Source organism: Oryctolagus cuniculus, chromosome 6 (assembly GCF_051225735.1).
Source record: "Oryctolagus cuniculus isolate XC-2025 breed Fujian yellow rabbit chromosome 6, ASM5122573v1, whole genome shotgun sequence".
Classification (NCBI taxonomy): domain Eukaryota; kingdom Metazoa; phylum Chordata; class Mammalia; order Lagomorpha; family Leporidae; genus Oryctolagus; species Oryctolagus cuniculus.
Window position 1 is genome coordinate 146,117,292 of NC_142872.1, and position 27,235 is coordinate 146,144,526.

General features: G+C 42.6%; 1 protein-coding gene across 1 annotated transcript in view; it reads left to right on the forward strand.

Moving 5' to 3' along the window:
- Window positions 1–27,235, forward strand: part of DEPTOR (DEP domain containing MTOR interacting protein) — a 168,192-nt gene that overhangs the window by 49,078 nt on the left and 91,879 nt on the right. The window contains exons 2-3 of the mRNA XM_002710752.6: window positions 3,023–3,201; window positions 4,175–4,298. Of these exons, the coding sequence (XP_002710798.5) occupies window positions 3,023–3,201; window positions 4,175–4,298 (303 nt within the window). The remainder of the gene's footprint in view (window positions 1–3,022; window positions 3,202–4,174; window positions 4,299–27,235) is intronic.

Sequence of the window (27,235 nt, forward strand, 5' to 3'; positions counted from 1 at the left end):
GGATCAGCGCAGCTCTGGCTGTTGCAGCCAATTGGGGAGTGAACAGCGAATGGAAGACCTCTCTTTCTCTCTGCCTCTTCTCTCTCTGTGTAACTCTTGACTTTCAAAAAAATAAATCTTTAATAAAAAAAAGGGGGACATTAAGTCTTTAGGGCTTCCTTCTCTAGCACTCTGAGGAAAAGCCTTAGAGTTGAGCCTCAGTGGCCTAGTCTGTATCACATATGTATTCATGAACCAAACACAGAGCCCAAGGATACCGTGCTTTGAATGGGTCCATCTGTATGTGTGCAAGGGTCAAGGCAAAAACATCTGGACATCATGGTATGATGGTGAATGACGACTTGTGTTCCCAGAGAAAAGTTAATGTGCTGTTAGAGAAAAGGAGAGTAGTAGGCAGAAAAATTAGATGCAAATCATAAAGAGCAATTGTGTCACCACTTCATCACTGAAAACCTGTTTTACTTAAATGAGAAAATGATCCCTGGAGAAGTTAAGTGGCTTTTAGATGCAATTAAGTCAACATGTATAAAAATACTTAGTACAGTTCTGAGCATATATAGTAGGAAATCACTTAAAACAACTCTTTTCTTGCTATGCAGTTCATGGCTGTTAGGACTCTCTGTTCCCTCCTCCATTGCATCTCCTTTGCTGATGCCCAGCTGAGAGCTTCATCCCAGACAACTCCGGGACTCTTCAGTCTTCAGCCATGGCTGCTTCCAGTAGTTTGCTGGTGCTGCCACCACAGAGAATCACAACCTGGGTGGCTTAGACCATGGAAGTAGATATTCTCACAGTTCTGAAGCTTGAAGTCCATGATCAAGGTGTCAGTAGCAGTGATTCCTTTTAAAGTCTCCTCCTTGGCTTCGATGGTTGTCTTCTCCCTGTGTCTTCACATGGCTGTTTCTCTGTCACCTTTTCTTTTAAAGACACTAGTCATAGTAGATAAGGGCCTACTCTAATTGGCTCATTTTTAAAAATTAGTTAAAACTCCTTCTGGGCCTCCCACATGGGTGACAGGGACCCAAATACTTTAGCCATCACCTGGTGGCTCCTCCTGGGGTCTGCATTGGCAAGAAACTGGAATCGGAAGTAGAACCAGGACTCAAACCCTGATATGATATGTGGGTGTCCAAGTGGCTGTGCCAAACACCTGCCCACCTCACTTTAATCACTTCTTTAAAGATTCTGTCTCTAAATACAGTCATATTCCGAGCTACATCCTAACTTTGAGGGAATACAATTCACCCACTAACAGTAGGTCTATCAAAGAAAAACATCAAAGTCTCCAAGCTTGGATGGGCCCAGGATGTACCCTATTCTAATGACAACTGCTGGGGTATCCCAGACTTGTTAAATGCCATTGAGTTCATGTTTTCAAAACCAAGCAGGAATGCAAGAGAGGATAGTGTGCATCACCTGTCAGGCCCTATGCCAAGTTACTGGTAATTAACATATATCATGCCCCTAAATCTCAACATTGCTAAGGATGGGGAACTCTCCCAAATCTCATAATCATCTCCATTTTAGAGAAGAGAAAAGAGACATTCAATCAGTTGCTCAGATCATGCACTTGGCTGTGTGATGAATCCAATGTTGAGAGTATGAAGGAAGGAGCATAGAAGTCAGGTGGGTGAAGTAGGCAGAAATCTGATCTGATGGGTCTCCTAATTCCAATCCTTCAGAGAAATAAAAAAGGAAATGCATAGAGGATAGAAGAAGGGTAGGCAAATGAAATAAATAAAATAAATAAGGAGACAGTGCTAAGACACTGGCATCCCATTATCAGCCAGTTCAAGTCCTGGGTGCTCTGCTTTCATCTCCTAATGCATACTGGGAAGGCAGTAGAAGATGGCCCAAGTGCTTACACCCTTACATCCATGGGGAAGACCTGCATAGAATTCCTGGCTCCTGGCTGCAGCCTGGCCTAGTCCCAACTCTTGGGGGAGTGAGCCAGCAGATGGAAGATCTCTCCCTTTCTCTCCCTCTCTCTTTCCAACACTCTGCCTTTTAAATAAATAAATAAATCTTTAAAAAAGGAAGGCAAATGTAAGAAACCCTTTTTATTTTAAAGGAGGGGCAAGTTTGTTTATAAAATACTTTGTTCTCAGGGGGAGCAGGGAAAGGCTGTGGGACAATCAATCTTTCCCATATTAATCTATCAGCCTGTAAAGAAGTTGCATGTTTGTCTGGCAGCTGTCATCTACCTTCTCCAGGCTTTACATCCCATCCTCCCTGGCTAGAGGTGGCCTGATAGATTCTGAAAGGGAGGCCAACAAGGTTCACATCTCATTTTCACCACTTGTGAGCTGTGTGCTCTTAGGCAAGTCTCCCAATCTCTCTGGGGCCTCAGTTCTCTCTGCTGTTAAAAAAAAAATGACGATAGTGATAATAACTTCGGTAAAGGGTGTTCTGAGCATTATAAGTTAATCATTGTGAAGTCATTGTTACAGTGCTTGGAATCCAGCAAACCTCATGGAAAGGTTGCCTGTTACTCTCCCTAGAGAACAATTTCCAAAAAGGCAGGAATCTTCATCTGTGTATGTCTCTGGGGCTTAGAAGTACCTAACAGGCAGGTAGTAGGCGCACATCAATGTTTGCTGTGTGAATGAGTGGCTGCAAATATGGTGGAATCTATGATGAAGGGCGAGTATCTTCTGCCAGCAAGTTTGTCAAGATTTTGTTGTAAATTTTTTTGTTGATTGAAGCAAGAATCCCGGTGGTGGGAGAGAGAGAGAGAGAGAAATGGAGGAGTAGGAGGGTCTTTCTCACTCCTTTCAGTGGCTGGAGAGTCCTAGGTTGACCACGGTTGTTTTCCTCCTGACATTTCCCTGTATCCTGAGGGTGGAATCACTTTCTGTAGCCTCAGAGTTGTGACAGCAGAGAAATCACCAGCTGGCCTGAAGACATTTTAATGGCACTCCAGTGTGTTTAGCGCTTCTGTTTCATTACCACTCTCTGGAATTCCATTAATAATTGTGTTGTCATCAAAATTCCTAAAGTGATTATTAATTTCTCTTTCCAGACTAAGGCTGCATGAAGAAAAGGTTATTAAAGATAGGCGACATCATCTCAAGACCTACCCAAACTGTTTTGTTGCGAAAGAACTGATTGACTGGCTGATTGAGCACAAAGAAGCCTCCGACAGAGAGACAGCAATTAAGCTTATGCAGAAATTGGCAGACCGTGGCATTATTCATCATGGTGAGTGTGGTGGTGGCCGTCAAGGTGACTTGAGTACATATGGAGAACTACATATTTTCTTGAATCTACCCGTTTAGGAAATAAAACGTTTTAGTTTATATTGTCTCTGGATACCTCTCCCCAACTGTATTCCCTCCCTCCCTCCCTCCAGGAGGTATTTGGGGTTATTTCCAGGTACTTCTTAATACTTGTGCTTCTGTGTATGTATCTCTGAGGAACATATCACATTGCTTTAAGTCATTGTGGAAATACTTGTTCTTTTGCAGCATAGTAAACACAGTTTGTGAGATTGATCCATATCAATACCATATCTCTTGTGTGCTCAGTTTTGCTGCTGTCCTGTGTCATTTGCCATGGTCAGTGATGCCTTCATATGTTTACCTGCTCTCCCATTGATGGACATTAAGTTCTTTCCAAGCTTTTGCTTTAGTTTTCAGTGGTTCAGTAACATTCATGAATGTGTCTCCTTAAAAATCTCTCTTCTTGGCCTAGACTGTTGCATATATTGTTACTCTTTGTCCTCAGTTTTGTCCATTATCTAGTCATTCTTTAGATCTCCACTTATATGCAAGCTCTTCAGAGAAGCATCTTTTTCCCAAAGCTGAGCTCCAGGCTTTCTGTTCAGCACCTGAGGAAATGGTGTTCACGTTTCTCTTTCTGTCACCAGATTTCACATTCCTTGAGACTGGTACCTGCCCAGTATCATACTCCAGAAGTGTTTCTGGAATGCATGAGGAGTTTAATTTTGTGACCTTCTTGGTAGATAATAACAATGATGATGATAGAGATGATGGTAATGATGATGGCTAATAATATCAAGCACAGTGCTAAATATGAGCCTTACTTCATATAATAGGCATTTATGAGCTTAAGTAATTAGGTGGTGAAATAATTCTTAATTGGGATTTTACGCCACTTGACTAATTAAATGAGTTTATTTTTCTCATTTACCTCTGTGTCTATTGTGTTTCAGTGTGTGATGAGCATAAAGAATTCAAGGATGTCAAACTCTTCTACCGCTTTAGAAAGGATGATGGTACCTTCCCACTGGACAACGAGGTGAAGGCCTTCATGAGAGGACAGAGGCTCTATGAGAAGTATGTCCCATGAAAAACCCTCTGCTGTGATCTTGACTTGTAGAGAGAAGCAGGGCTATGTCAGTCTTTCTTCACGTTGACTTCAGCCTGGCTCTTCCGTGTGGGCTGGTTACATAACGGTGCCTTTCCATATGAGAAAACTCTATCACCCATTTGTGTTTCTCTTTGCTGGGAATTAAGTAGATTTCATAAGGTTCTTAATCAGGGACTTATTGAAATCATATTTTCTATGTTTAAGTTGAATTAACAAAACTCCAGAAGTGAGAACAAAAGGCTGGGGCTTGATGTTTGCCAGCAAGTGGTACAGATGGCCTTTCCCTCTTTTAAACACTGTTGTTGTGTAACTTGGAGGTCAGTCTGGTAGGTGGTTAGAGAAACAGGGTCAAGTACAGGGGAACCTCAGCTGGAAGTTGAAGATGAGTAGAGAGAGAACAGCAGTAGCAGGACATTTATGAGGAATAATTTTTCAGCATTTCTGAAGAAATGAATATCCCATACCCCAGGAGTATCTGGCCATGGGTCTAAAATTCCCCAAGGTATCTGTCTCTGAGTCACCTGCCACTTCTGTGGCCTCTTTCCCATCCTACCTTGCTGTTTTCTTCCCACAGATACCATTAGAGAAGGAGTGCAGAAGCATTGCACCTCCTCCTTGACATACACTGCCTTACAAGGCTCTAGGAAGTTGAAAAAGTGCATATTTGCCACAGGGAGTGGGACTGGCTGGGGATCCGAGTGGTCAGATTAAGTAGCATGGTGGTTAAGAGCCAGAAAAGCTTGAGTTCTAGTCCTGTCACCTGACTTTTGTAAACCTCAATGTCCTCTTTTGTGACACCTGCTTCCTGGTGCTGTGATGGGAACTGAACAAACTTTATCAAGTGCTGAAGAGTTTAGCTCCGGGTGTCTGGTTGGTAGTAAGACCCCAGAAATGGCAGCCATTCCAGATGTGAACACAACAGTCGTGATCTGCCTCCATTCTGACCTTCCTTGTTTCATGCACTGTTTGCCATCGTTTCTGGAGCTGGTTTTGTCTCATCTCTAAATGTCCCCCTGTGTAGTAGTTCTCCAGTCACTTGTCTTCCATACTGAAGAATCAAACATTCCTCATCTCCCTAACTCCATGTGCTGGAATGGAAGGATCTAGCAAATCTCCATTTGTATACTTAAGTGTGTCTCTTTTGCCACCATTTCCTTGTCCCTTTTGTAAAATTCTAGAAAGTGTTACATATTTCGATTCTCTTGATGGTGCCTTCAAGCTTGAAGATTGTAAGTTGCCAAGATATGCATGTTATTTCTGTGGGAGGGAGCACTTTTTTGTTGTTATTTTTATTATTATGATTTTTAATGCTCTTCATTGGCCACAGCTTATTCTTTGGAATTTGGGTAACCACACTATGGGGCAGGGGTGAGCAGCAATTGAGAATGTCTGGGAGAGAACTGTTATTGCTGATGGTATGGTATGATGTCAAGATAATAAACAAAAAGTGAGGTTTTTTTCACCTTTTAGGAAACAGACTTATGCCAACTTCATCCTGCCTTGCTTGTCTTCTATCCTAAGTGCCTTTTACTATGAAGTGTGTGTCTCTGGACTGTCAAAGCACCCTCTTTTATTAATTCATTCACTAGCCAATAAATGTATATTAAGCCCTTACCACATGCCACTTGCTGTTATGGGTACTGGAGATGTGTTATGAACCAAAGACAGACAAGTCCTTGCTTTCATGTAGCTTGTGTTCCAGTTGGACAGGCAGACTTTAAAGGGCAAAGTACATGCAAGTGCAATGTGGTATATGAGGCATGTGCTTATTGGTGCTGGAAAGAAAAATAGACTTACTGGGAGTGGCAAGGTATTTTAGATAGGGGTGTCAGGGAAGACGTTGCTGAAGAGAGGGTATTTGAATCAATTGAGCCTTTCAGATATCTGGTGGAAGAACACTGTTGGCAGAGGGAACAGCAAGAGCAAAGATTGTTTTGGCAGGAACCTGACTGCTATATTTAAGGAGGGCAGGAAGTAAAGATGAGAGTCAGAGTCAATAGGTAGGGGCTGGTTCATATAGGTTCCTTAAAACCATGGCAAGAATTGATGATTTAGGGTGCACAGTTGGCCTAGTGGTCAAGCAGCCAGTTGGGATGCACACCTCCCATACTGGAGTACCTGGGTTCAAGTCTTGGCCCCACTCCCAGTTCCAGATTTCTGTCCATGTGTACTACGGGAGGCAGCAGGTGCTGGCTGAAGTTACAGAGTTTCTGCTTCCCACGTGGGAGACCTGGAGGAGTTCCCAGCTCCCAGCTTTAGCCTGGCCCAGTTTTAACCGTTGCTGTTATGGGCACTTGGGCAGTGAACCAGTAGATAGGAACTCTTTCTCTGTGCCTCTCAAATAAAGAAATAAATATTTAAAAATAGATTATATTTGAGGTGAACCAGGAAGCCATTGGAGAGAAGGAAGTAGAGGTGTGGCAATCAGAGTTTTTGCAAATGCTCATTTCTTTCCCTAGGAAACCCTTCATGCCCCTGCCACCCCTTCTCCTGGATCTTTCTGTGCTCTTGGCTTCGCATTAAACATGACCTTTTCTGGAGTCCTCCTACACTCCTTCAGGACTGAGTCAGGTGCCAAACCTGCATGCTTCACCCTCAAAGAGCTGTGCTAAAATTTCCTCTTTGACTGTTCACTGCATTCAATTAAGAAGCATAAGGGTAGGGTCTGGCCTACCATCTTGCTTTATATCTCTTATGGCCTGGTCAACATATGGTTGGCCAATTGTACATGGTAAATATCTGGTGAAAACTATGAATAAGCTTTTTGTTGAGGTGATCAATATTGCTGTGCTTTCTCTAGTCCTTGGCATTCATTTCTTTGTAAATTTCTTTCTTCAAACTGCTTGTAAAATTAGCACTACGATAAAAGTAATCTAAGAAGGACTTAACCTTGGATGACCTAACTGCCACTTAGCAAATGCTAGCTCTTACTTTTGGTAGCTGCAGTATGCGTGGAGTAAGTTAGGGATCTTTGGAATTGACTGTTTCAGTTATCTATTTGATCACTTATATTCATGCACTTAATTATTTTTTTATTCAATTTCATTGTTTTTCTAAGCCATCTTTTCCTTAAACTTCACCATGCACTATTTTTTTGTTACTTTTAGATACTTTATTTTTTAAACATTTAAAGGGCCAGTGCCGCAGCTCAGTAGTCTAATCCTCCTCCTGCAGCGCCGGCACACCAGGTTCTAGTCCCGGTTGGGGCGCCGGATTCTGTCCCAGTTGCTCCTCTTCCAGTCCAGCTCTCTGCTGTGGCCCGGGAGTTCAGTGGAGGATGGCCCAGGTGCTTGGGCCCTGCACCCACATGGGAGACCAGGAGAAGCACCTGGCTCCGGGCTCTGGGCTTTGGATAAGGGCGGTGCGCTGGGCGCAGTGTGCTGGCTGCAGTGGCCATTGTAGGGAGAAAAAAGGAAGACCTTTCTCTCTCGCTCACTCACTGTCCACTCTGCCTGTCCAAAAAAAAAAAAAAAAAAAAGTAAATAGTGGGTTCTGTTGATAGTTCATCTTTTCAAGTATTTTACTATTGAAGTTTTTTCCTCCATTCTCTTCATTAGAAAGGCCTTGTTTAGAATATCTATAACATTTGTGATGAAGGTCTTGAAAAATACATGTTCCTTGTAAGCAGGTCCTAGCTAACTCCCTTTTTCTAATCATTGTAACAACTCTCAGTGAGATGCTGTTATTGTCCTAATTTTATAGATAAGGAAAATGTGGCAGAGATGTTAAATCTTTTCCCCAAAGTGATCATATTGGTGCTGGACAGTGAGCCGCCTGGTAACCAGGTTCTTATTTGCAAGAAAGAATTGATGAACAAATCAGGGAACAGCCAATAGCAAGCAGCAGTTTTATTGAGAAAGCTGAATTACACATTCTCCAGTTAAGGTGCAGGCTCAGAGAGGGGAGTGGTCCTGTCTTTGAACTGAGTTTACCACACTATGGCTATGGGTTGTTTAATCAAAAGGGAGGTACATTCTAATCAAGGGTAGGAATATTCATAGATTTTCTGAGAAGCAGGTGGAGATCCTCCCCACCCCTTAATGAGGGAAGCCAGCTACCACTCTTTTTCACTTCTTCTATGGTCTGTTGTTTCTTGTCCTGGCAACTGGTAGGTGTGTCATTTACCATGGCTACTGTATTAAAATGAGAGGATAATGAGGACATATGAGCCTGGTACAGGCAGGGGGTCTGTTTCTCTATAGAGAAAAAGAAACCAGCCCATATCCTGCAGACTTTGAGATAACAGGGACTATTCCCTGGTGACTCCAATTGCTCCCTGTAGCTCCCTGTCTTATTGCTGATAAATAGCAGGTGGAATTTGAACCCAGCACCCAAACCCCAAATTTGTTGATGCTAAACTATTGATAAATCCTTTCAATTTCCTTTAATGCAAATTGGATGAATGAAATCAGCACTTATTTCAAAATGTAGCTTGCCTCAGGATATAACAGGGGATTTGTAAGTTGTCAGGGTTTAGCATTTTCTGGGAAAGTTTCTGAAAGTATACCAAGGTCTCTGAAAGTAGGCATTGGAAACTGAGAGTTCGTTCCTCCTCAGTAGTAAGATCTACATGATAAAACAGCACCTTTTATTTTTAAATGTAGCTCATTTTTAAAACACTTAGGTTATTTTATCTGAACTTCCTTACAAAATCTGTGGAGGCTTCCCTTATCTTCTTGTGTTCAAAGGGAGCCTCTGGAATCCAAATCAGTTAAGTAATTTATGCACAATGATGGCATAGACTGACAGGAACAGAGGCAGACCTGGCCCAGGGTGACAGGTGTGGAGGCCCCGAAGTCCCCACCACTCCACCACTTCCTGCAGCTCTGGGGGGCTGGCTGTATTGTCAGTATTTCCTTTTGCTTCTTCTCTTGCTTGCTTGTTTTATTAATAGGACTTTGTGAAACTCGGTGATTTCTGGCTGAGGTTTTGCTGCACTGTGCTGATTTGGGGGTACATTGGCCTTCGAACTCATAGTGTTGTTTTTTCTGTCTGCAGTGTCTCAGAACTAAAATTTCAATGACTCTGCTGGCTGGTAGTCTCTGTGTCACTTCTTATTTCAGAGGCAGTGGCACAAATGCTCATGAAGAGTCCAGAGGCTGGCCCCTTCTGGCTGTCCTAGTGTGAAGAACGTTAACAGAGGTAGTGAGCCCATGACTCCTTGTGCTTAGTGAGTGACAGTGAATGTGGGCTATGGAGTGGCAAAGCCCTTGTCTCCAATCCCAGGTCACCAGCTGCATGCTCTGTGACCTTGAACAGGCTGCTCAACATCTCTGATCTGCATGAACTCACTCGGAATGACTGTAGGGAGGATGAAATGAAATTTGTGCAGTACTGAGTTCCGTGTTGCGCATAGATGAGAGGCCAAGAAATGTTAGCTGCTTCTATTAAAGTCAACAACAACAAAAATAATATATGACACCTACTCTTCTTGCTTTATCATAGTAGTTTAAGACACAGCCAAGTATAGTGGTTAAGAACCCAGGAGACAAGTTACCTGGGTGTGAATCCTGGCTCCAGGCAATGGGGCAAGTGGCTGCACCTTTCTGTGCCTCTATTTGCCCTTTGAGTAAGTGGAGATCCTGACTGTATGGTCCTCAGAGTGTAAGTTCATCTGCTGTGGCTCAGGCAGAGGAAGTGTATGAGCAAGAGGGTGTGTACCTGTGGATTGAGTCTCTGATCTGTGGGCCTGAACAATTCATGTAAGCACTTTCTCACAGTGTACTTTCACCAACGGGCTCTCTTCAGCTTTCACTGTGGCTAATTGATTGAGGTTGCAAAGAATAAGGCAGAGCAGAGCATGGGGCGGGGGGGTGTTACAGTTTCCCACTTAATTTTTTTTCTCTTTTTTTTTCCCACTTAATTTTAAATGAGCACAGATACCTATGATGATGGAACAAGGACATAATCCTCAGCCATTCTCACTCATTGCCCAAAAGAGAGAAACTTTGGAATGTGTTCCTTGCCCTTGAAACTCAATTGGGTCTCACACCCTATTGCCTCATACCTCACCCCTTACAACCACCTGAAAGACCAGTTCCAGGAATTCCACTCTGCTGCTCCCTGCCCCAACTCCCATCCCTAACCATCCTAAAAAATAAAAAGACCCAGCTCCTGGGAATCCGGGCCTTCTGCCCCGTGTTCCATCAATGTGCACATGGCAGTGGGTCACCCACCTCTACGAATTTATTTTCTCTGAATAAATTCGGTCTGGCTGTAAATTCATACACTGCCTTCTCCCATTCTGTGCCTCTTCTCCTAACACATGACCCCCAACATAGGAACATGAGTCACTTTCTTCCAAATAATACACTTGTTTGTTTTCAAAGGAAACCTTTGGAAGCAAGACAAACCCCCATAATGTTAAAGAACAACACGGAATCTCTGCACATTGCCTTAAGGTGGTAGAAGGTATTTTGAGTGTGTGTTCCGAACTGCAAAACTTGATTATCTGTCAGTAATTAGAAAGATAGATCTCTTTAAGGAAAAAGGTCAAACAGGATTACCAAGTCCTCCATTTACTGGGGGAGTAGAATTTATAACCATCTATCTATCTAGCTTTATCAGCAGGAGTTTGAGATGCAGTTAGTCTCAGGGTGGGCATTTGGTTAAGTCACAGATGGGGATGCTTGCACATCAGAGTGTCTGGTTCGAGTCCTAGCTCTGCTCCTGATTCCAGCCTCCTGCTGTTGCACATCCTGGGAGGCAGCAGGCCATGGCTCAGGTAGTTTAGTTGAATTGGAGACTTAGAATGAGTGTCTTTCTCCTCCTGGCTTCAGCCTGGCCCAGTCTCAGCTGTTGTGGGCACTGGGGGAATAAATCAGCAGATGGGAGTTCTCTAGTTCTCTCTCAAGGGGGAAAAAACAAAAAACAGAAAACTAACCTGACCTTGAGTCCATCTTCAGACTTACATGGTGATTTTCCATTCTAATTGAACCTCTGTTAATGTGAGGATAAATCCCTTCTTCGTCTAGTTCATTTTCGTCCAAGGAGACTTGATTTTCTCAGCAGCAGCAGAAGTTTCTCTCTCTAGCTACTAAGAGTCTGTTTATCTTACTTAGGAGTTTAGACATGATTGAAGAATTGGCGTAACCATCCCTATGCCACTAGCATTCCCCCTGCTTCCTTTATTCTTTCTTCCATAGGACAGAAGAGAAATAAAAGGGACAAATGATATCGAAAGGAGAAAAGCCTTTCTGTGTGTTTTATCTTATCAGAGGTTTCTTTACCACTTGCCCTGCAATCTTTCTTTTGTTCTCTCCCAGTAGCTAGCACAGGAAATATTTGTTGACCGAACAAAGGACTCTAGGTGTTGATAATGCTGTGGGCTGCTGAGCTTGTACTGTGAAAGAGCCACAGAGACCTTGCTTTTAAGGACAAGCCGCAATAGCCAGTTACCTCGTCTGGCCTGTTGGAGCTTACACATCTTCTACTTTATTTATTTGATCCTCTGTACCAGTCTGTGGTGAGTTATGTGCCCCCTGCAGGCATACTTAATTCTGTTGTAGGAATGGGAGACATGAGCCATAGAAAGATGTAATGACTAATGTAGACCCTGAGATACAGAGCTGGAGTTTAAACAAAAAAGTATTCAAGCTTTTGACTCCTTCTTGTTCTATTTCCAGTATAAAAGTGTTTTTCAAACTTAGATCCCAAATTCTACAAGTTGTTCCAATTTTATCTTCAAAATATATTTTGACTATTTTGCAAACTGTAATAAATATTTTCTAATATGTCATGTACATTTTCATCCTTTGCCTCTGATGCCCAATTAATCGTTTCATAGAATCTGGAAGTAAACATTTATCACCTTCTTGGTTTATTCGAGGTATCCTAAGATTGCAGTGTTAGTGGGCTAAGAGTTGTTACCTTTTGCAACTATTTAAATGTATGACCAGCGATGTTGTGGATAATTAATGTCAAGAACAGCAGGAGTAATTTAACCTGGCATTCAAGATACCCATGTCCCACACTGGACTAGGAGCTTTGATTCTCAACTGTGGTTCCTAGCTCCAGCTTTCTGCCAGCTTCCTAGAAGGCAGAAGTGGTGGCTCAAATAATTGGGTTCCCGCCATCCATTCGGGAGACCTTTATTGTGTTTGGTGTTACTGGCCCTGGCCCTGGCCCATGCCCAGCGGTCTAGGCATTTGAGGAGGAAACCAGTGAATAGGAGCTGTCTCTTTCTCTCAGTCTATCCCTCTCAAATTTAAAAGACAAAAATCTGCTGGGGCTGGTGTTTGGCATAGTAGTTAAGACACAGCTCGGGATGCCTGCCTCCCATATCGCAGTATCTGGGTTTGAGTCCTTGGTCTACTTCTGATTACATCTTCCTGTTCATGTGCATCCTGTGAGGCAGTGGTTGATGGCTCAAGTATTTGGGCTCCTGCCACCCATGTCTCAGACACATGCTGAGATCTGGACTCCTGGCTTTGGCCTGGCCTAGCCCTAGCTGTGGCAGGCATTTGGGGAGTGAAGAAGGTATAGACAATCTTTCTATCTCGGTCTCTCTGGCTTTCAAGTAAATTAAAAATCAATCAATCAATCATTGCTATACAAGAATTGTGAAGAGTCTGAGATTTTTATCCTACTTGCAAGTTTGCTTGCCACCATTTAATGGATCCTGGCAGAAGATAGCTCATTACTCTCAGCAATAGTGGTGACCAGATGCTCATCAATTTGTTGAGTCACTCTCCAAGCCTTAGCTGCTACAGGAAAGCACAATGAAGACCAGGTGCCACCTGCACCCACAATGGGTTATGTTATAGAAGAGGGACTCGAAATATTTTATAATGATCTTCAAGCAAGCCTGGCCCTGTCCCAGAGAGAAGAATGCTATCTTTCTTACCCTGGGAAAAAACAAATGTGCCTATTTGTTGCAGAAGGAGATACTATCTTCATCTTCCAAGTCTTCTGTTCTCTGCACACACACTTGAGAAGTTTGTTTGGATAAAAAGCCTGCCAGTGCCCTGGTTTGCAAGAGGTGAAGAAAGATGAGAGGCTCATGGAGACTTATTTTCCAACATCTGAAAATGCACAAAATGGATTTTGTAGCTGATGCTAGCTGAGGGTGGCAATAATCATCTTCATCACAACGCTTATTTGTATATTTTATGTTAATCAAATTAGCTTATAGATTTCACTATTTGACTAAGTGTTATAAATATGAAAGTTAAAAATGAATTCCATGTTGAGAGTTTCGCAGGCATGGAAAGCCAAGATACTGGCAAAAAAATGACCTAAATGAAAGATCTCTGTGAGTGAGATCCCAGTGGAAAGAACGGGCCATCAAAGAAGGAGGTACCTTTCTCTGAAGAGAGGAGAGAACTTCCACTTTGACTATGGCCTTGTCTAAAAAAGATAGGAGTTTGTGAACTCAAGAGGCTTCCATAGCTTTGGCCACTCATGACAAGAGCCTTGGGTGATTACTGACATCATAAATAAGAGTGTCAATTGTTAAATCAACAACAGGAGTCACTGTGCACTTACTCCTCATGAAGGATCTCTGTCCTTAATGTGCTGTACTATGTGAATTAACGGTATAACTAGTACTCAAACAGTACTTTATACTTTGTGTTTCTGTGTGGGTGCAAACTGTTGTAATCTTCACTTAGTATATACTAAGTTGATCTTCTGTATAGAAAGATAGTTGAAAATGAATCTTGATGAGAATGGGATGGGAGAGGGAGTGGGAGATGGGATGGTTTTGGGTGGGAGGGAGGTTATGGGGGGGGGAAGCTGCTATAATCCAAAAGTTGTACTTTGGAAATTTATATTTATTAAATAGAAGTTAAAAAAAATGAATTCCATGTAAGATTTGAGAAAAGACACCAATTGCTTAAAGAATTTTGAAACTGCTCTTTTTATTTTTAAATTATTTATTTGTTTTCATTTTCTTTGAAAAGCAGAGAGAGGGAGAAACAGACGAGAGAGATCGTCCATCTGCTCGTTTATACCCCAAATGCTTCAACAGACAGGGCTGGGCCAGGCCAAAGTCAGGAGCCTAAAACTCATTCCAAGTCTTTCATATGGGCAGCAGAGACCCAACTACCGTAACCATCACCTGCTGCCTCCTAGGGTGCACATTACAGGAAGCTGGAATTAGAAGCAGAGCTGGGACACTCCAATATGGGATGCAGGCATCCCAAGTTGCAACTTAACCACTGTGCCAAATGCCTGCCCCTGTACTATTTTTAAAGAACCACCATGTCTTCTCATAGGGTATTTAAAAACAATTTTACAACAAAAATGTAAATGATTTTATTGTTCATGTACACACATTAGAGTCCTGGGAAATTTTTGACCTAGAAATACAAGTGTACTTCAAACATTATGTGAGAAAATGGAATTAAAAGACATGTTGTTTTTGATGCAAAGATTTTTTTCAAATTTATACAGTTTCCACAAACGTTTTCCATGAACTTTTTGAAGTACCTTCTTACATCCTCTTTGGACACTTCCAATAATCTGCATTCCTCCCTTCTTTCTATTTTTTGCAGACCATGCAAAGTTGTATGTCTCACCCGACAGTTTATTCAGATGGTTAATAATTTGTACATCAAAGGTCCTGAGGACTGAAGAGACTACATAAATCAGCTCAGTGGTTTATGATTTTTAAATCTCAACAAAAAATCTATACTGTAGTCATTCAGGAATAATTTCTCCAAACACTGCCTTGTACATTAACTATAAGTGTGTTTATATTATAAGCATAAGTAATAGCTTCAAATGTGGCAGAGAGATGCATGCATGTTGAAGGTAACTGCCCCTCATTCATGGATAGAGGAAGAGCTCTTCCATCTGCTGGGTCGTTCCCATATGGCCTCAGCAGCCAGAGCTAGGCACTCTATGGGCGGCAGGGGACGCTGCCTTTCCATGCACATTAGCAGGGATGTTGGGTTGGAAGCAGAATAGCTGGGACTTGTACTGGCACCCAGAAATGGGATTCCTGTATCACAAGCAGCTGCTTCACCCACTGTGCCACAAAGTTCACCTAACTTTGTTAACTCTCTTATCTTTCATGGGAACATCCTCAGGCTGCCAGAGAAGAGCAGTCTCAGAGGACAGTCTTGTAGCTACTTTGGTCTGGGTAGCTGAGCTCAGCCCTCTTCTCTTGGAACAGAAGTAGCCAGTGGCTATGCATTTGATTCTGCCCAGGGGCTGGTAACAGACATCTGGGAATATACCTAGGGGAGAAAAAGAGGGAAGGGAGGAATGCAATGACTTCATATCCATTAGGATGCCTAATATTAAAAAGTAAATAAACAATATTGGTGAGGATGCAGAGAAATTAGAACCCTTGTGTATTGCTGGTGGGAATATAAAATGGAGTAGCAGTTGTGAAAATAGTATAGCAATTCTGGAAAAAAATAAACATAGAATTAGCATATGGTCTAGCAATTGCAGTTCTGCATATGTACCCAAAAGAATTGAAAGCAGGATCTTGGAGAGTTATTTGCACACCCATGGTCATAACAGCATTATTAATAATATCCAGCTGCAGGGTGTGAGGCAGACAGGTTTATCTCAGTGCACTGCCACTCAAGAGGAGACAAAAGCATGGTGATATCTAAACTATAAGTGCTGGCTGCTTTTGGATCAGAGGAATTTAAAAGACAGCAGATTAAGCCTGAAGATGTCAATAGTGATGAAGCTCATCACTGGCGCTTATAGTACACCAAAGGCTTTTTATGCATTGTGTTATTGAAGCCTTATTCTAAACCAAGGACTTAATCAGTGTTATTCTGCCTTTGGCAAACAAGGAAACTGAAACTTGAGAAGTGAGCCAACCCTCCTGGGTTCACACAGCTAGAGAACAGGGGGTCATGTTTGAACCTGGTTTCCAGCTCTGTAGCCTATGAGCTTATCTATTTCTTATTCTGTAGGTTCGGTCCAAGGCAGTAGCAGTAATGAACACTAATATTGTATATAATTTAATAGACTTTAAATAGGCCTTAAGAAAGTATCCATCACTTGGCTCATGGCAACTCCTTGGGTCTAGTTTTAGAAACCATATCCTCATGTCTCTTGGTAATGCCACCCTCCATCTCTGATTCAATATGTGGCAATTTTATTAAGTCTTTGTTAAGATGCAAAACAGGACAGGCAGCAGGCCAGCTTTGCTTGTCAGAAGTCATCAGACTCAGGTTGTCATCTGTAGATTTTTTCACAGGTTGATTGTTTAGAAGTGACTTGATATAAAAGTAAATGCATTGCTGTTTGAACAATGGATGGGACTCACTGGAGATCGACTGTTCTGGTTAGTTCAAACTTTTCCTAATTCTGTGTAATTTCAGGCCTATGAACAAAGTTTCTATATCATTGATTTTTCAAATTTCATCTCTAATTACCAACTTGGTAGAATGGAAAATCCACTCGAGATTCCTAAAGTTGGAAAATTATGAGGCAGAATTCTTCTGGTACTTATTAGCAAAATATTTAACCCTTCAGGGTCTCTGTAATATGGGAATAAGATGCATTTTTTCATGGGCCTGTTGTGAAGACAAATGAGATGAAAAGCAATGGAGTCTCGCTTAATGCAGGATCTGTAAGTTTTCTACTATATAAGGACAAAGTGCGAATAGTCAAAAGTATCCTTATGTCATCCAGATTGCATAAAGAAACCATGTGCCTGTCTATAGTAGAATTAGTCTCCACATCGTGAGATGCTCAGCCTGTGTGTGGGACATTTCTGACTGTCCTTTCAGATCTGTTCCTGCACTTTGCAGCCTGTGTGGCCCCCCAGCAGGCTGACCTATATGGACTTCCTCGAGAGGCTCCAGTGCCCTCTGGCTTCTGGTTGGCTCGCTCAGTGGGTGGCACTAGCAGGAAGGAGGAAGGAGAGTAAGGTCAGAGCATCCCCTGCTTCCTACCCACTACTGAAGGCTACCAGTCCTGGCAGGCAACCTTGTCCATACATCTAGCTCCACTGGATTCTGGACATGTTCCTCTCCTGATGACTTTCAGGCCACCCCAGTGTGAGTTTCACTGCCCCTTTTATTTTCCCTTACCCATGCCCATAGCTTTAGTAGTTTCTTTACTGTAACTTGCCTTGTATCCATGCTTTCACACGTCCTTGTTTCCTGTTGGGACTGTGATTGATTGATTCCGTGAGACCCACTTGGGAACTAAAATGAGTTTTTATCTCCCAGCTCCTTGAATGGATAGGTGAGCAGAGTAGCCCACATTCTATAAATAGAAAAATCACCTGCGGGTTGTCTGTTTTATTTTTTTTGTGTGATTGTGTACCCTGTATTTTAAATTTTTTATGTATTTCTGCTTATTTGAGAAAAGACAGACATACAGACAAGGGGGCTTCTGTCTGTTGGTTCGCTCCCCAAATAGCTATAGCATCCAGCTTTGGGCCAAGCCAAACCTGGGAGTCAGCAACCAATCTAGGTCTCCCACAGGGGTGGCATGGACCCAACTACTTAAGTCATCACCACTATTTCATAGGGTGCACGTTGTCAGGAACCTGGAATCTGGAGCAGATTTTGGACTCAAAGCCAAGCACTCCAGTATGGGACTAGATCAAATACATGCCCCTGTACCATGTATCATGTGACAGCTGAAACTGGCACATGGTACTCTCAGTGGCCATTATTGTGACAGTATAGCAAATGGTTGGACTATGTTAATTTTCTTTGGCTTCCATCCTTGTTCCTGCAGTCACCCTGGGTTCTAACACAGTGTCCATCCCTCCAAGATGTTTGATGTTTCATTCTCTCCAGAATGACTGTGAGCTCTTTGAGGTCATAGACATTGAGTTCTCACATGATTTTGGAGCTTCAATTTCCAGCACACTGCGTGTGCCCGATGAATGTTTTATGAGGAGATGAGTAGTTACTGAACACCTGATAACTCTTATTTAGGAAAGCATGTGGTTAGACATCCCCTCTTTGTTTTCTTACCCATGGAATGTTCAGATTTGAGTAAAGGAATTGTAGATATTTACTAGTCTAGGGTCACTCGTTGTGCTTAGAGTTCTGGATTCTCTTTGCATAAATTCAGATGCTGAACATAATGACCACAGCTGTCACTCAGCCCTTCTGTGTTTCTGCCAATATCCTAATTGGCTCCTTTCTGTACCTCTAAAGAGGAGACATTTTCACCACCATGTTATAGGTAAGGAAAGCAAATTTGAAGTGGGTTCAGTAACATGTGTTAAGTATTTGCTAGAATTTCTGAAATCCATGTGTAGTTTTCTAATAGAATGCATTTTCCGTGAACTTTTGTAAAACCTTGTATATGGAATTTCAAAAAAAATGTTTAAACTTTTTATTTCAGAATAGTTTTAAATCCACAATGCAAAAATTGTGAAGTTAAGCAGACTTCCCACATACCTCACGTGCTCAAGATTTTTTTTTTTTTTTGCACCAAAAATATCTTACCTTTCATTTCCGTCTTCCACAAATTTTTTGAAGTACTCTTGTATTATATAGCTAAGTCCCATGCAGTGAACTCATGGAAATTGGATGCCACGTCTAACATGCTTCTGAGTCCGAGGACCTGGGCTCGCCTTGTGTGTCAGTTGATTTTATCAAGAAGAGATCAAAAGACGGGGAGTTCTTTGTAGAGGAACTCACTCTGGTTGGATCACAAGGGGATGGGGCAGGGTGACTGTACTGAGCCTGGGCAGCAGAGAGAAAAAGAACACACAGAGAGCGGAGTGAGAAGAGGCCATGCTGAAGCACAGTCAACATGGGTTTCAAGGAGTGATCCCAGTGGGAGCATGGCAGGGACTTTTCCAAGGAAGAGAAGAGTCGGCTGTCATGACCGGCAGGGTACGGGGGCTCCCTTGGATTGCCGGCTTTACCCTGAAATGCAGAGACGAGTCTAAGAAGTATAGTTTCTGTGCCCTTTTTCTCGCTTTGTTTGCCAAGTGAAAACATCCCTGCTTAATTACAGACCCTTCTCACAGAGCTCCAGAGGGAAAGCAAAGCTTTGTTCCTCCAAATAGAAAAAGCAACAAATTGACAGAAGGCATTTATTAATTTCAGAGCCCCAAACAAAAGAGGCTTTCAGACCAGATTGGAAGAAAATCTGAATATCATTTTTAACTTTATGAAAGTTGTAATTAAACTGTAACTACATAAATTTATTGACATGCAGTTCACATAAAGTACATATATTGAAAGTCCACAGCACAGTACATTTTTACAAACACACCTGTAGAATCAACACCAAATAGTACATTTAAAAAAGTCCTCTGGGGCCAGCATTGTGGCGTAGCAGGTAAAGCCACCACTGTGACACAAGCGTCCCATTTGTTCACTGGTTCGCGCACAGTCTCCCCCACTTCTGATCCAGTTCCCTGCTAATGGCCTGGGGAAAGCAGCAGAAGATGGCCCAAGTGCCTGGGCCCCTGCTCCCCACGTGGGAGACTATGTTGAACCTCCTAGCTCCTGGCTTCAGCCTGACTGTGCCCTGGTTGTTGTGGCCATTTGGAGAGTGACCAGTGGATAGAAAGACCTCTCACTCTGACTCTCTCTCTCTGTAACTCTTTCAAATAAATAAATAAATCTTTTAAAAATGTTCTCTATATTCTACCATGGCATGATATCCCAAATAAACCTCAGGCATCTGCTGGCAACACCAGTGGCTCCAACTCGTGAGGGTTTGTTGTCCTCATTTTCCCTCGGCTGAGCTGAGGTTAGTAGTTGGCCCTTTGGTCCTAATGACCCCCTCCACCCCAGCCCAGTAGTTTCCAGCCAGTAGACAAAATCAAAGTATCTAAAACCACTTTCCAGCTTTTGGAAAGTGAGTTTGCCTTGCTTCCTCTGGTTTGCCGGACTGGGGCCTTGCCTTGGCTTTGTATTCCTGGAGAAGAGTACAGGCAGCGTGTCCGGTCGGTGCTGGTACCTGTGTTGAACTGAAAGCAGGATTGCCGAATGGAAAGCAGAAGCTGAGAGATCATCACTGTGCTTCTATGTGATCCTGACGATGTTCTTGAGCTCGGAATTTCCCCTCCACTCCGTATCCCCTGTAGGGTGTGAAGCACTTCTGACCTGATCTCTGCTCCTTGTCCATACTTAGCTCCCTGGGCCTTACTCCACCATTCTTCCCTGTCTTGTCCCTACCCAGCACTGCTTTGTCCTGCCTTCTCATTTACACCATGTGTATGTACTTGCTGCTCCCTCTTACTACTTCCCAGGGTCAGCTCCCATTTCTTCTCAATCTGGAATTTGAAAGATTCGGTGTTTCATTCCCTGGTTTCCTCTCCATTCTGCATACCCCTGTGCCTCTGTGATAGCATTAATCTGCCATGCACATGGGTTTGTAATGTTTCCTTCCCCACTGGAGGGGAAGCAACTTAAGGGCAAGGGCTGTGTGCTGTTATTTTTGCAGCTCCTAGAACACATACGATGCTCAATAAATACTTACTGAATGAGGGAATAAATAAATGGAATCACTGAAGTAATGATTTTTAATATTTTAATGAGGTATACTTCACATACCATATAATTCACCCATTTAAAGCATACAATTCAATGGTTTTTAATACATTCACAGATAAGTGCAGCCATCACCACATTCAATGTCAGAACATTCTCATCACCTAAAAAAGAAACCTTATTTCCATTAGCTATCACTCTTCTCTTTTTCCACCCACCCCCTTATCCCTAAGCACCCATTAATCTAATTTTGTTTCTGTGTAGTTCCCTGTTCTGAACATGTCATGTGAATGGCATCAAGCAGTGTATTGCCTTTTGTGACGGTCTTCTTTCACTTTCTACAAGGTTTTCCAGGTTTCTCTATCTTGTTGCATGTTTCAATATTTCATATTATAGCCAAATGTTATCCTGTTATATTGATGTGACATTTTTCTTTTTCTTTTGTTTAAGATTTTTATTTATTTGAGAGGTAGAGTTAGACAGTGAGAGGGAGAAACAGAAAAGTCTTCCATCTGTGGTTCACTCCCCAAATGGCCGTAATGGTCTGAGCTGCACCAATACAAAGCCAGGAGCCAGATGCTTCTTCCTGGTCTCTCATGCAGGTGCAGGGGCCAAAGGCCTTGGGCCATCTTCTGCTTTCCCAGGCTACAGCAGAGAGATGGATTGGAAGAGGAGCAACCGGAACTAGAACTGGTGCCCATATGAGATGCTGGTGCCACAGGCAGAGGATTAACCTACTGCGCCACAGCTCTGGCCTTGATGTGACATTTTTCAATTTGATCTATGGACTTTCTACTTTGGGGCCGTAATAAATAATATTGTTATGAACATTTATATATAAGATTTTCTAATGCCATATGTTTTCATCTCTCTTGGGCATTTACCTAAGAGTAGACTGGCTGGATCACACATAGTATTAAACTATGTTTAGTCATTTAAGGAATTGTGAGACTGTTTTCTGAAGTGATTGCATCCACTAACAGTGGATGAGAGTTTGCTTCCTTCATATCCTTGCCAGTATTTGTTATCTCATTTTTTTATTCTAGCCAACTTGTGGATGTGAAGTAGCATCCTGCAGTTTTGGTTTGCTTGATGACTAACAACGTTGAGATTTTTCTGTGATTGATGCCATTTGTATGTCTTCTTTGATCTTTTTCAGATCACTTGCTTGCCTTTTAGTTGGCTGGTTTATCAGCTTACTATTGACCTTTCAATGTTCCTTATATATTCTCGATATATCCCCTTATCAGAGATATGACTTGCAAATATTTTTCCCCTACTGTCAGTTGTCTTACTTTCTCATGTCTTTGAAGCATAAAAGTGCTTAATAGTCCTATTTATTTATTTTTATTTTCTAAAGATTTATTTTATTTATTTGAAAGATTGAACTAGAGGGCAAGAGAGAAAAAGAAATCTTTCATCTGTGGTTCACATGCCAAATGGCCACAGTGGCCAGTACTGGGGCAAGACTGAAGCCAAAAGCCCAGAACTCCATTCAAGTCTCCTACATGGGTGGCGTGGGCCCAACTACTTGAGCCATCTTCTACTGCTTTCCCATGATTTGCAGGGAACTGGATTGGAAGTAGAGCTTCTGGGACTTGAAACAACACCCTAATATGGGATGCCTCTGTCACAAGTGGCACTGTGCTACAACACCAGCCTTTTATTTTATTTTATTTTATTTTATTTTATTTTATTTTATTTTAAGATTTATTTACTCATCTCAAAGACAGAGTTACAGAGAGGCAGAGGCAGAGAGAGAGAGAGAGAGAGAAAGAGAAAGTCTTCCATCTACTGGGTCACTCCCCAAATGGCCACAATGGCTGGAGCTATGACGAGCCAAAACCAGGAGCCAGGAGATTCTTCCGGGTCTCCCACACGGGTGCAGAGGCCCAAGGACTTGGACCATCTTCTACTGCTTTCCCAGGCCATAGTAGAGAGCTGGAGCAGAAGTGGAGCAGCCAGGACTTGAACTAGCATGTATATGGAATGCTAGCACTGCAGGAGGCGGCTTTACCCACCATGTCACAGCACGGGCTCCTTTTTTATTTTTAGTATCATATTCAAGAACAATCAAATGCAAGATCATGAAAATTCCTTTATTTTCTTGCAAAGGTTTTATGATTTTAGCTCTTACATTTAGACCTTTAATGTATTAAGAGTTATTTTCTGTATGAAGGCAGGGCCCCAACTTCATTTTTTTACATGTGCTTATCTAATTGTCCCTGCACTGTTTTGTTCAAAAGATTATTCTCTTCTCTTTGGGTGGCCTTGACATCCTTGTCAAAAATTGATTGACATAGATTTATCACATAATGATTTAAAAAGTTGTTTTAAGAGAGGGAGTTTTAAGATTGTACGATGTAAGACGTTGGTTGAATAAGGAAAACAGAGACTGTGTCTTCTTTTCTATACTGCTTCAACAAATTGGGAGTACAGTACGAAGCAGCCCTACAGTCCCTGAGCCTGTTAACCTGCAGAAAGGTACTCACCACTTGTTTTTATCACTCTTACTGGACTGTGTCAGACATACTCATTTATTTTCCCTTGTTGGTGTTGTCTTCCATTTTTCTTCATCAATTCATCTTTCCCTTTCTTATTCTTTTCCTTTACCTCTCCTTTCTTTTTGTTTTGTAGAAAATCTTTCTATTTTCTAATAATTGTGAAAACATTCAAAGTAAATAGTAATCATTCCTTTAAAAGGAGCCTTTATAATAGGTTTCAGAACCCAGTTTCCCTTGACAGTGTTTGAAAAGGCACACAGAGGGTAAGAGTGTTCGTTTTCAATCCTCCTGGTGTAATTTCATGATTATGAAATCATAGTTGCATATAGCCTTTTAGGATGGCTGTGGCCTTAGAATTTGCACTTGGCTTCTATTGAAAGCTGATTCCAGTTCTGAAAATGACTGTTTAAGGTAACGGAAAACCATGGGGAATGTGAAAATTACAACTTAGGTTTCAGATTATCAGTCTCTTTCAGAGCATAATACCAGCACTGAAAAGTTCTTACTTTTCTCCCAGCTAATTTAAAATAACAACCAAAGAGAAAGGAATCTTATTCTTCTACAGACAAAATAAAATTCTCGATTACTTTGTTTCATATGCATAATTTTCAGTCCGTTGATTAGAAAATAATCATGGGACACCTAATATATACCTCCTCAGTTTTCTAAGAAATAAATATCAACCATGGTATCTATCCTTCAGGAACTTCTAGTTTAGCTGGATGCACAGTAGTAGTACATTAAAAATGGAAAGGCTGGGGCTGGGCCTTGTGGCATAGCAGCTTAAGCTGCTGCCTGCGATGTCATTATCCAGTATGGGTGCCAATTCAAGTGCTGGCTGCTCCACTTCTGATTCTGTTCCCTGCTAATGTGCCTGGGAAAGCAGCAGAGGATGACCCAGTTTCCTTGGGCCCCTACCCCAACATGGGAGACCCAGATGAGGCTCCTGGCGCCTGGATTAGGCCTAGTCCAGCCCTGGCCATTGCCTCCGTTTAGGGAGTAAACCAGCAAATAGAAGTCTCTGCCTTTTCCTTTCTATCTGTAATGCTACCTTTAAAACAAATAAATAAATCTTAAAAAGAAAATGGAGGCTGTATATAAAACCATGGTACTGAATTTAAGGTCAAAAGGAGAGAGAGACACACAGAGAAGGATTTGTGTGCATTGCTCCTTAGTTGGGAAATATTCATAGAAACTTAATCTGACCATTTTAAGAAGAGTCCTGGGACCAGCATTGTGGCACAGCAAATTAAGCCACCACCTACGATGCTGGCCTCCCACATCAGAGCAAGTGTTCAAGACCTGGCTGCCTAGCCTCCAGTCCTGCTCCCTGCTAATGTAACTGAGAAGCAGCAGAAGATGGCCCGAGTAGTTGAGCCCCTGCTACCCATATGGGAGACCCAGAGAGTGTTCCAGGCTCCTGGTTTCAGTCTGGCCAAGCCCTGCTATTAGAGCTATTTGGAGAGCGAACCAGCACATGGAAGATCTCTCTGTTTCCCTCTGTTTCTCTGTGTCTCTGACTCCCTCTGTCACTCTGCCTTTCAAATAAGTCCCACCATCTCAGCACTTTTGTGTGAATGAGAACCAAGCTACCTTGTGCCTCCAGTTTGCTGCATCCCCTCACCCAGATGCAGTACTGGTTAAAAGGATAGTTTGAGTTTCTGCAGGGAAATGAAGGAGGGAAGATGTGATAGAACAACAAAGATAAATGACAAAGGTGAGAAACACTCTGTTTTATTCAGTGTATAATACAGAGATGGGTGACACAGGGTGGAAGATATTTACTGGCAAAGAATAAAATGTTTTTCCCCTTTTACTCATCTTTCCCAATATGCAATGTTTTGATTTATAAATTTAATTTGAATACCTTTCTATGTATTACTTCCAAGCTTGATATTACACATATAAATTCACAATTTTTAAATAATAATATCTATCTTGTAGATCATAGCATAGTACTTAATTTTTTTAAAGATTTATTTATTTATTTGAAAGTCAGAGTTGGAGGGAGGGAGGGAGGGAGAGAGAGAGAGTTCTTCCATCTGATGGTTCACTCCCCAGTTGGCTGCAATGGCAGAACTGCGATGATCCAAAACCAGGAGCCAGTAGCTTCTTCCAGGTCTCCCACGTGGGCACAGGGGCCCAAGTACTGCTTTCCCAGGCCATAGCAGAGAGCCAGATTGGAAATGGAGCAGCTGGGCCTTGAACTGGTGCCCATATGGGATGCCAGCACTTCAGGCCAGGGCATTAACCTGCTGTGCCACATCGCCGGCCCCAGCATAATACTTAAAATATCAGTACTGGAGCCAGTGTTTAACCTAGCAGTTAAAATGCCAGTTAAGACACCTATGTCCCCCATTAGAGTGTCTTAGTTTGATTCCTGGCTCCTGCACTTGACTCCAGCTTCCTGCTGAAGCAGACCCTGGGGAGGCCGTGGTGATGGCTCAAGTGATTGGGTTCCTGCCACCCATGTGGGAGTCTCCTGACTCCCAGATTCAGGCCTAACCTTTGTGGGCATTTGGGTATTTCTCTGTCTTTCTCTCTCTACCTCTCAAATAAGCAATAAAAATATATGAATGCTCATGTAGGCATTTCTTCCTCATTAATACTTTCTTGTTGTTTACAAGTCAGTGTTAAAATGGGAGACTGTTTACTAAAAGAATGTAGCTAAATTTATAGTTGAAATGCAGAGGGAGACAGATTGAGGAAGATTCAAGGAGAGAGAGAGAGAGAGAGAGAATGAGAATGAGAATGAGAATAAGAATGAGAATAAGAGAATCTTCCATTCACTGGCTCAGTTCCAAAATTACCCCAACAGTAAAGGCTGGGACAGGTGGAAGCCAGGAACCAGGGATTGTATCCAGGTCTCTCACATGTGTGGCAGGAACCCAGGTGTTTGGGTTTTCATCTGCTGCCTTACCAAGCACATTAGCAGGGAACTGGTTCAGAAGCAGAAAAGCCAGTAGTCAAATCGGCACTTTGGTATGGATGCTGGCACCACAAGCAGTGACTTAGTCTGCTGCTCCACAGCTTCAGCCAATGGGAGATAGTTTGTTATACTGGATAATGATATCAGCATTTTTTTCAGGAACTAGGCATCTGATTAAACATAAACTTAACCCTAATTGAACTTCTTTATTAATAATGTTTTTCTCCCTACAAATATAGCACATTCTCTAGGGATAATTTGAATGATAGAGAACTCTAATAAGTAAGAAAGAAAAATCAGAACTCCCAGAGGTAGCACTTTTAACATTTGGGTGAATGAATTTTTAGCCATTTAAAAAAAAACTATTTATTTATTTGAAAGGCAGAGTTACAGAGGGGCAGGGAGAGAAAAAGGACTTCTGTCCACTGGTTCACTCCCCAGATGGCCGCAATGGCTGGAGCTGTGCCAGTCTGAAGCCAGAAGCCTGAAGCCTCTTCCTAATCTACCACGTGGGCGCAGGGGCCCAAGGACTTGAGTCATTTTCTACTTTCCCAGGCCATAGAGAACTGGATTGGAAGTGGAGCAGCTGGTACTCGAACCGGTGCCCATATGGGATGCTGGCACTGCAAGGGGGGCGCTTTACCTGCTACGTCACATCGCCGACCCTGAATTTTTGAAGTCAAAGAAAGATCATCATGTGTATATTGCTTTATATTGTGCTTTTAAAAATAATTCATCATGGCCGGCGCCGCGGCTCACTAGGCTAATCCTCCGCCTAGCGGCGCCGGCACACCGGGTTCTGGTCCCGGTCGGGGCGCCGGATTCTGTCCTGGTTGCCCCTCTTCCAGGCCAGCCCTCTGCTGTGGCCCGGGAGTGCAGTGGAGGATGGCCCAGGTGCTTGGGCCCTGCACCCCATGGGAGACCAGGAAAAGCACCTGGTTCCTGGCTCCTGCCACCGGATCAGCGCGGTGCGCCGGCCGCAGCGCGCTGGCCGCGGCGGCCATTGGAGGGTGAACCAACGGCAAAGGAAGACCTTTCTCTCTGTCTCTCTCTCTCTCACTGTCCACTCTGCCTGTCCA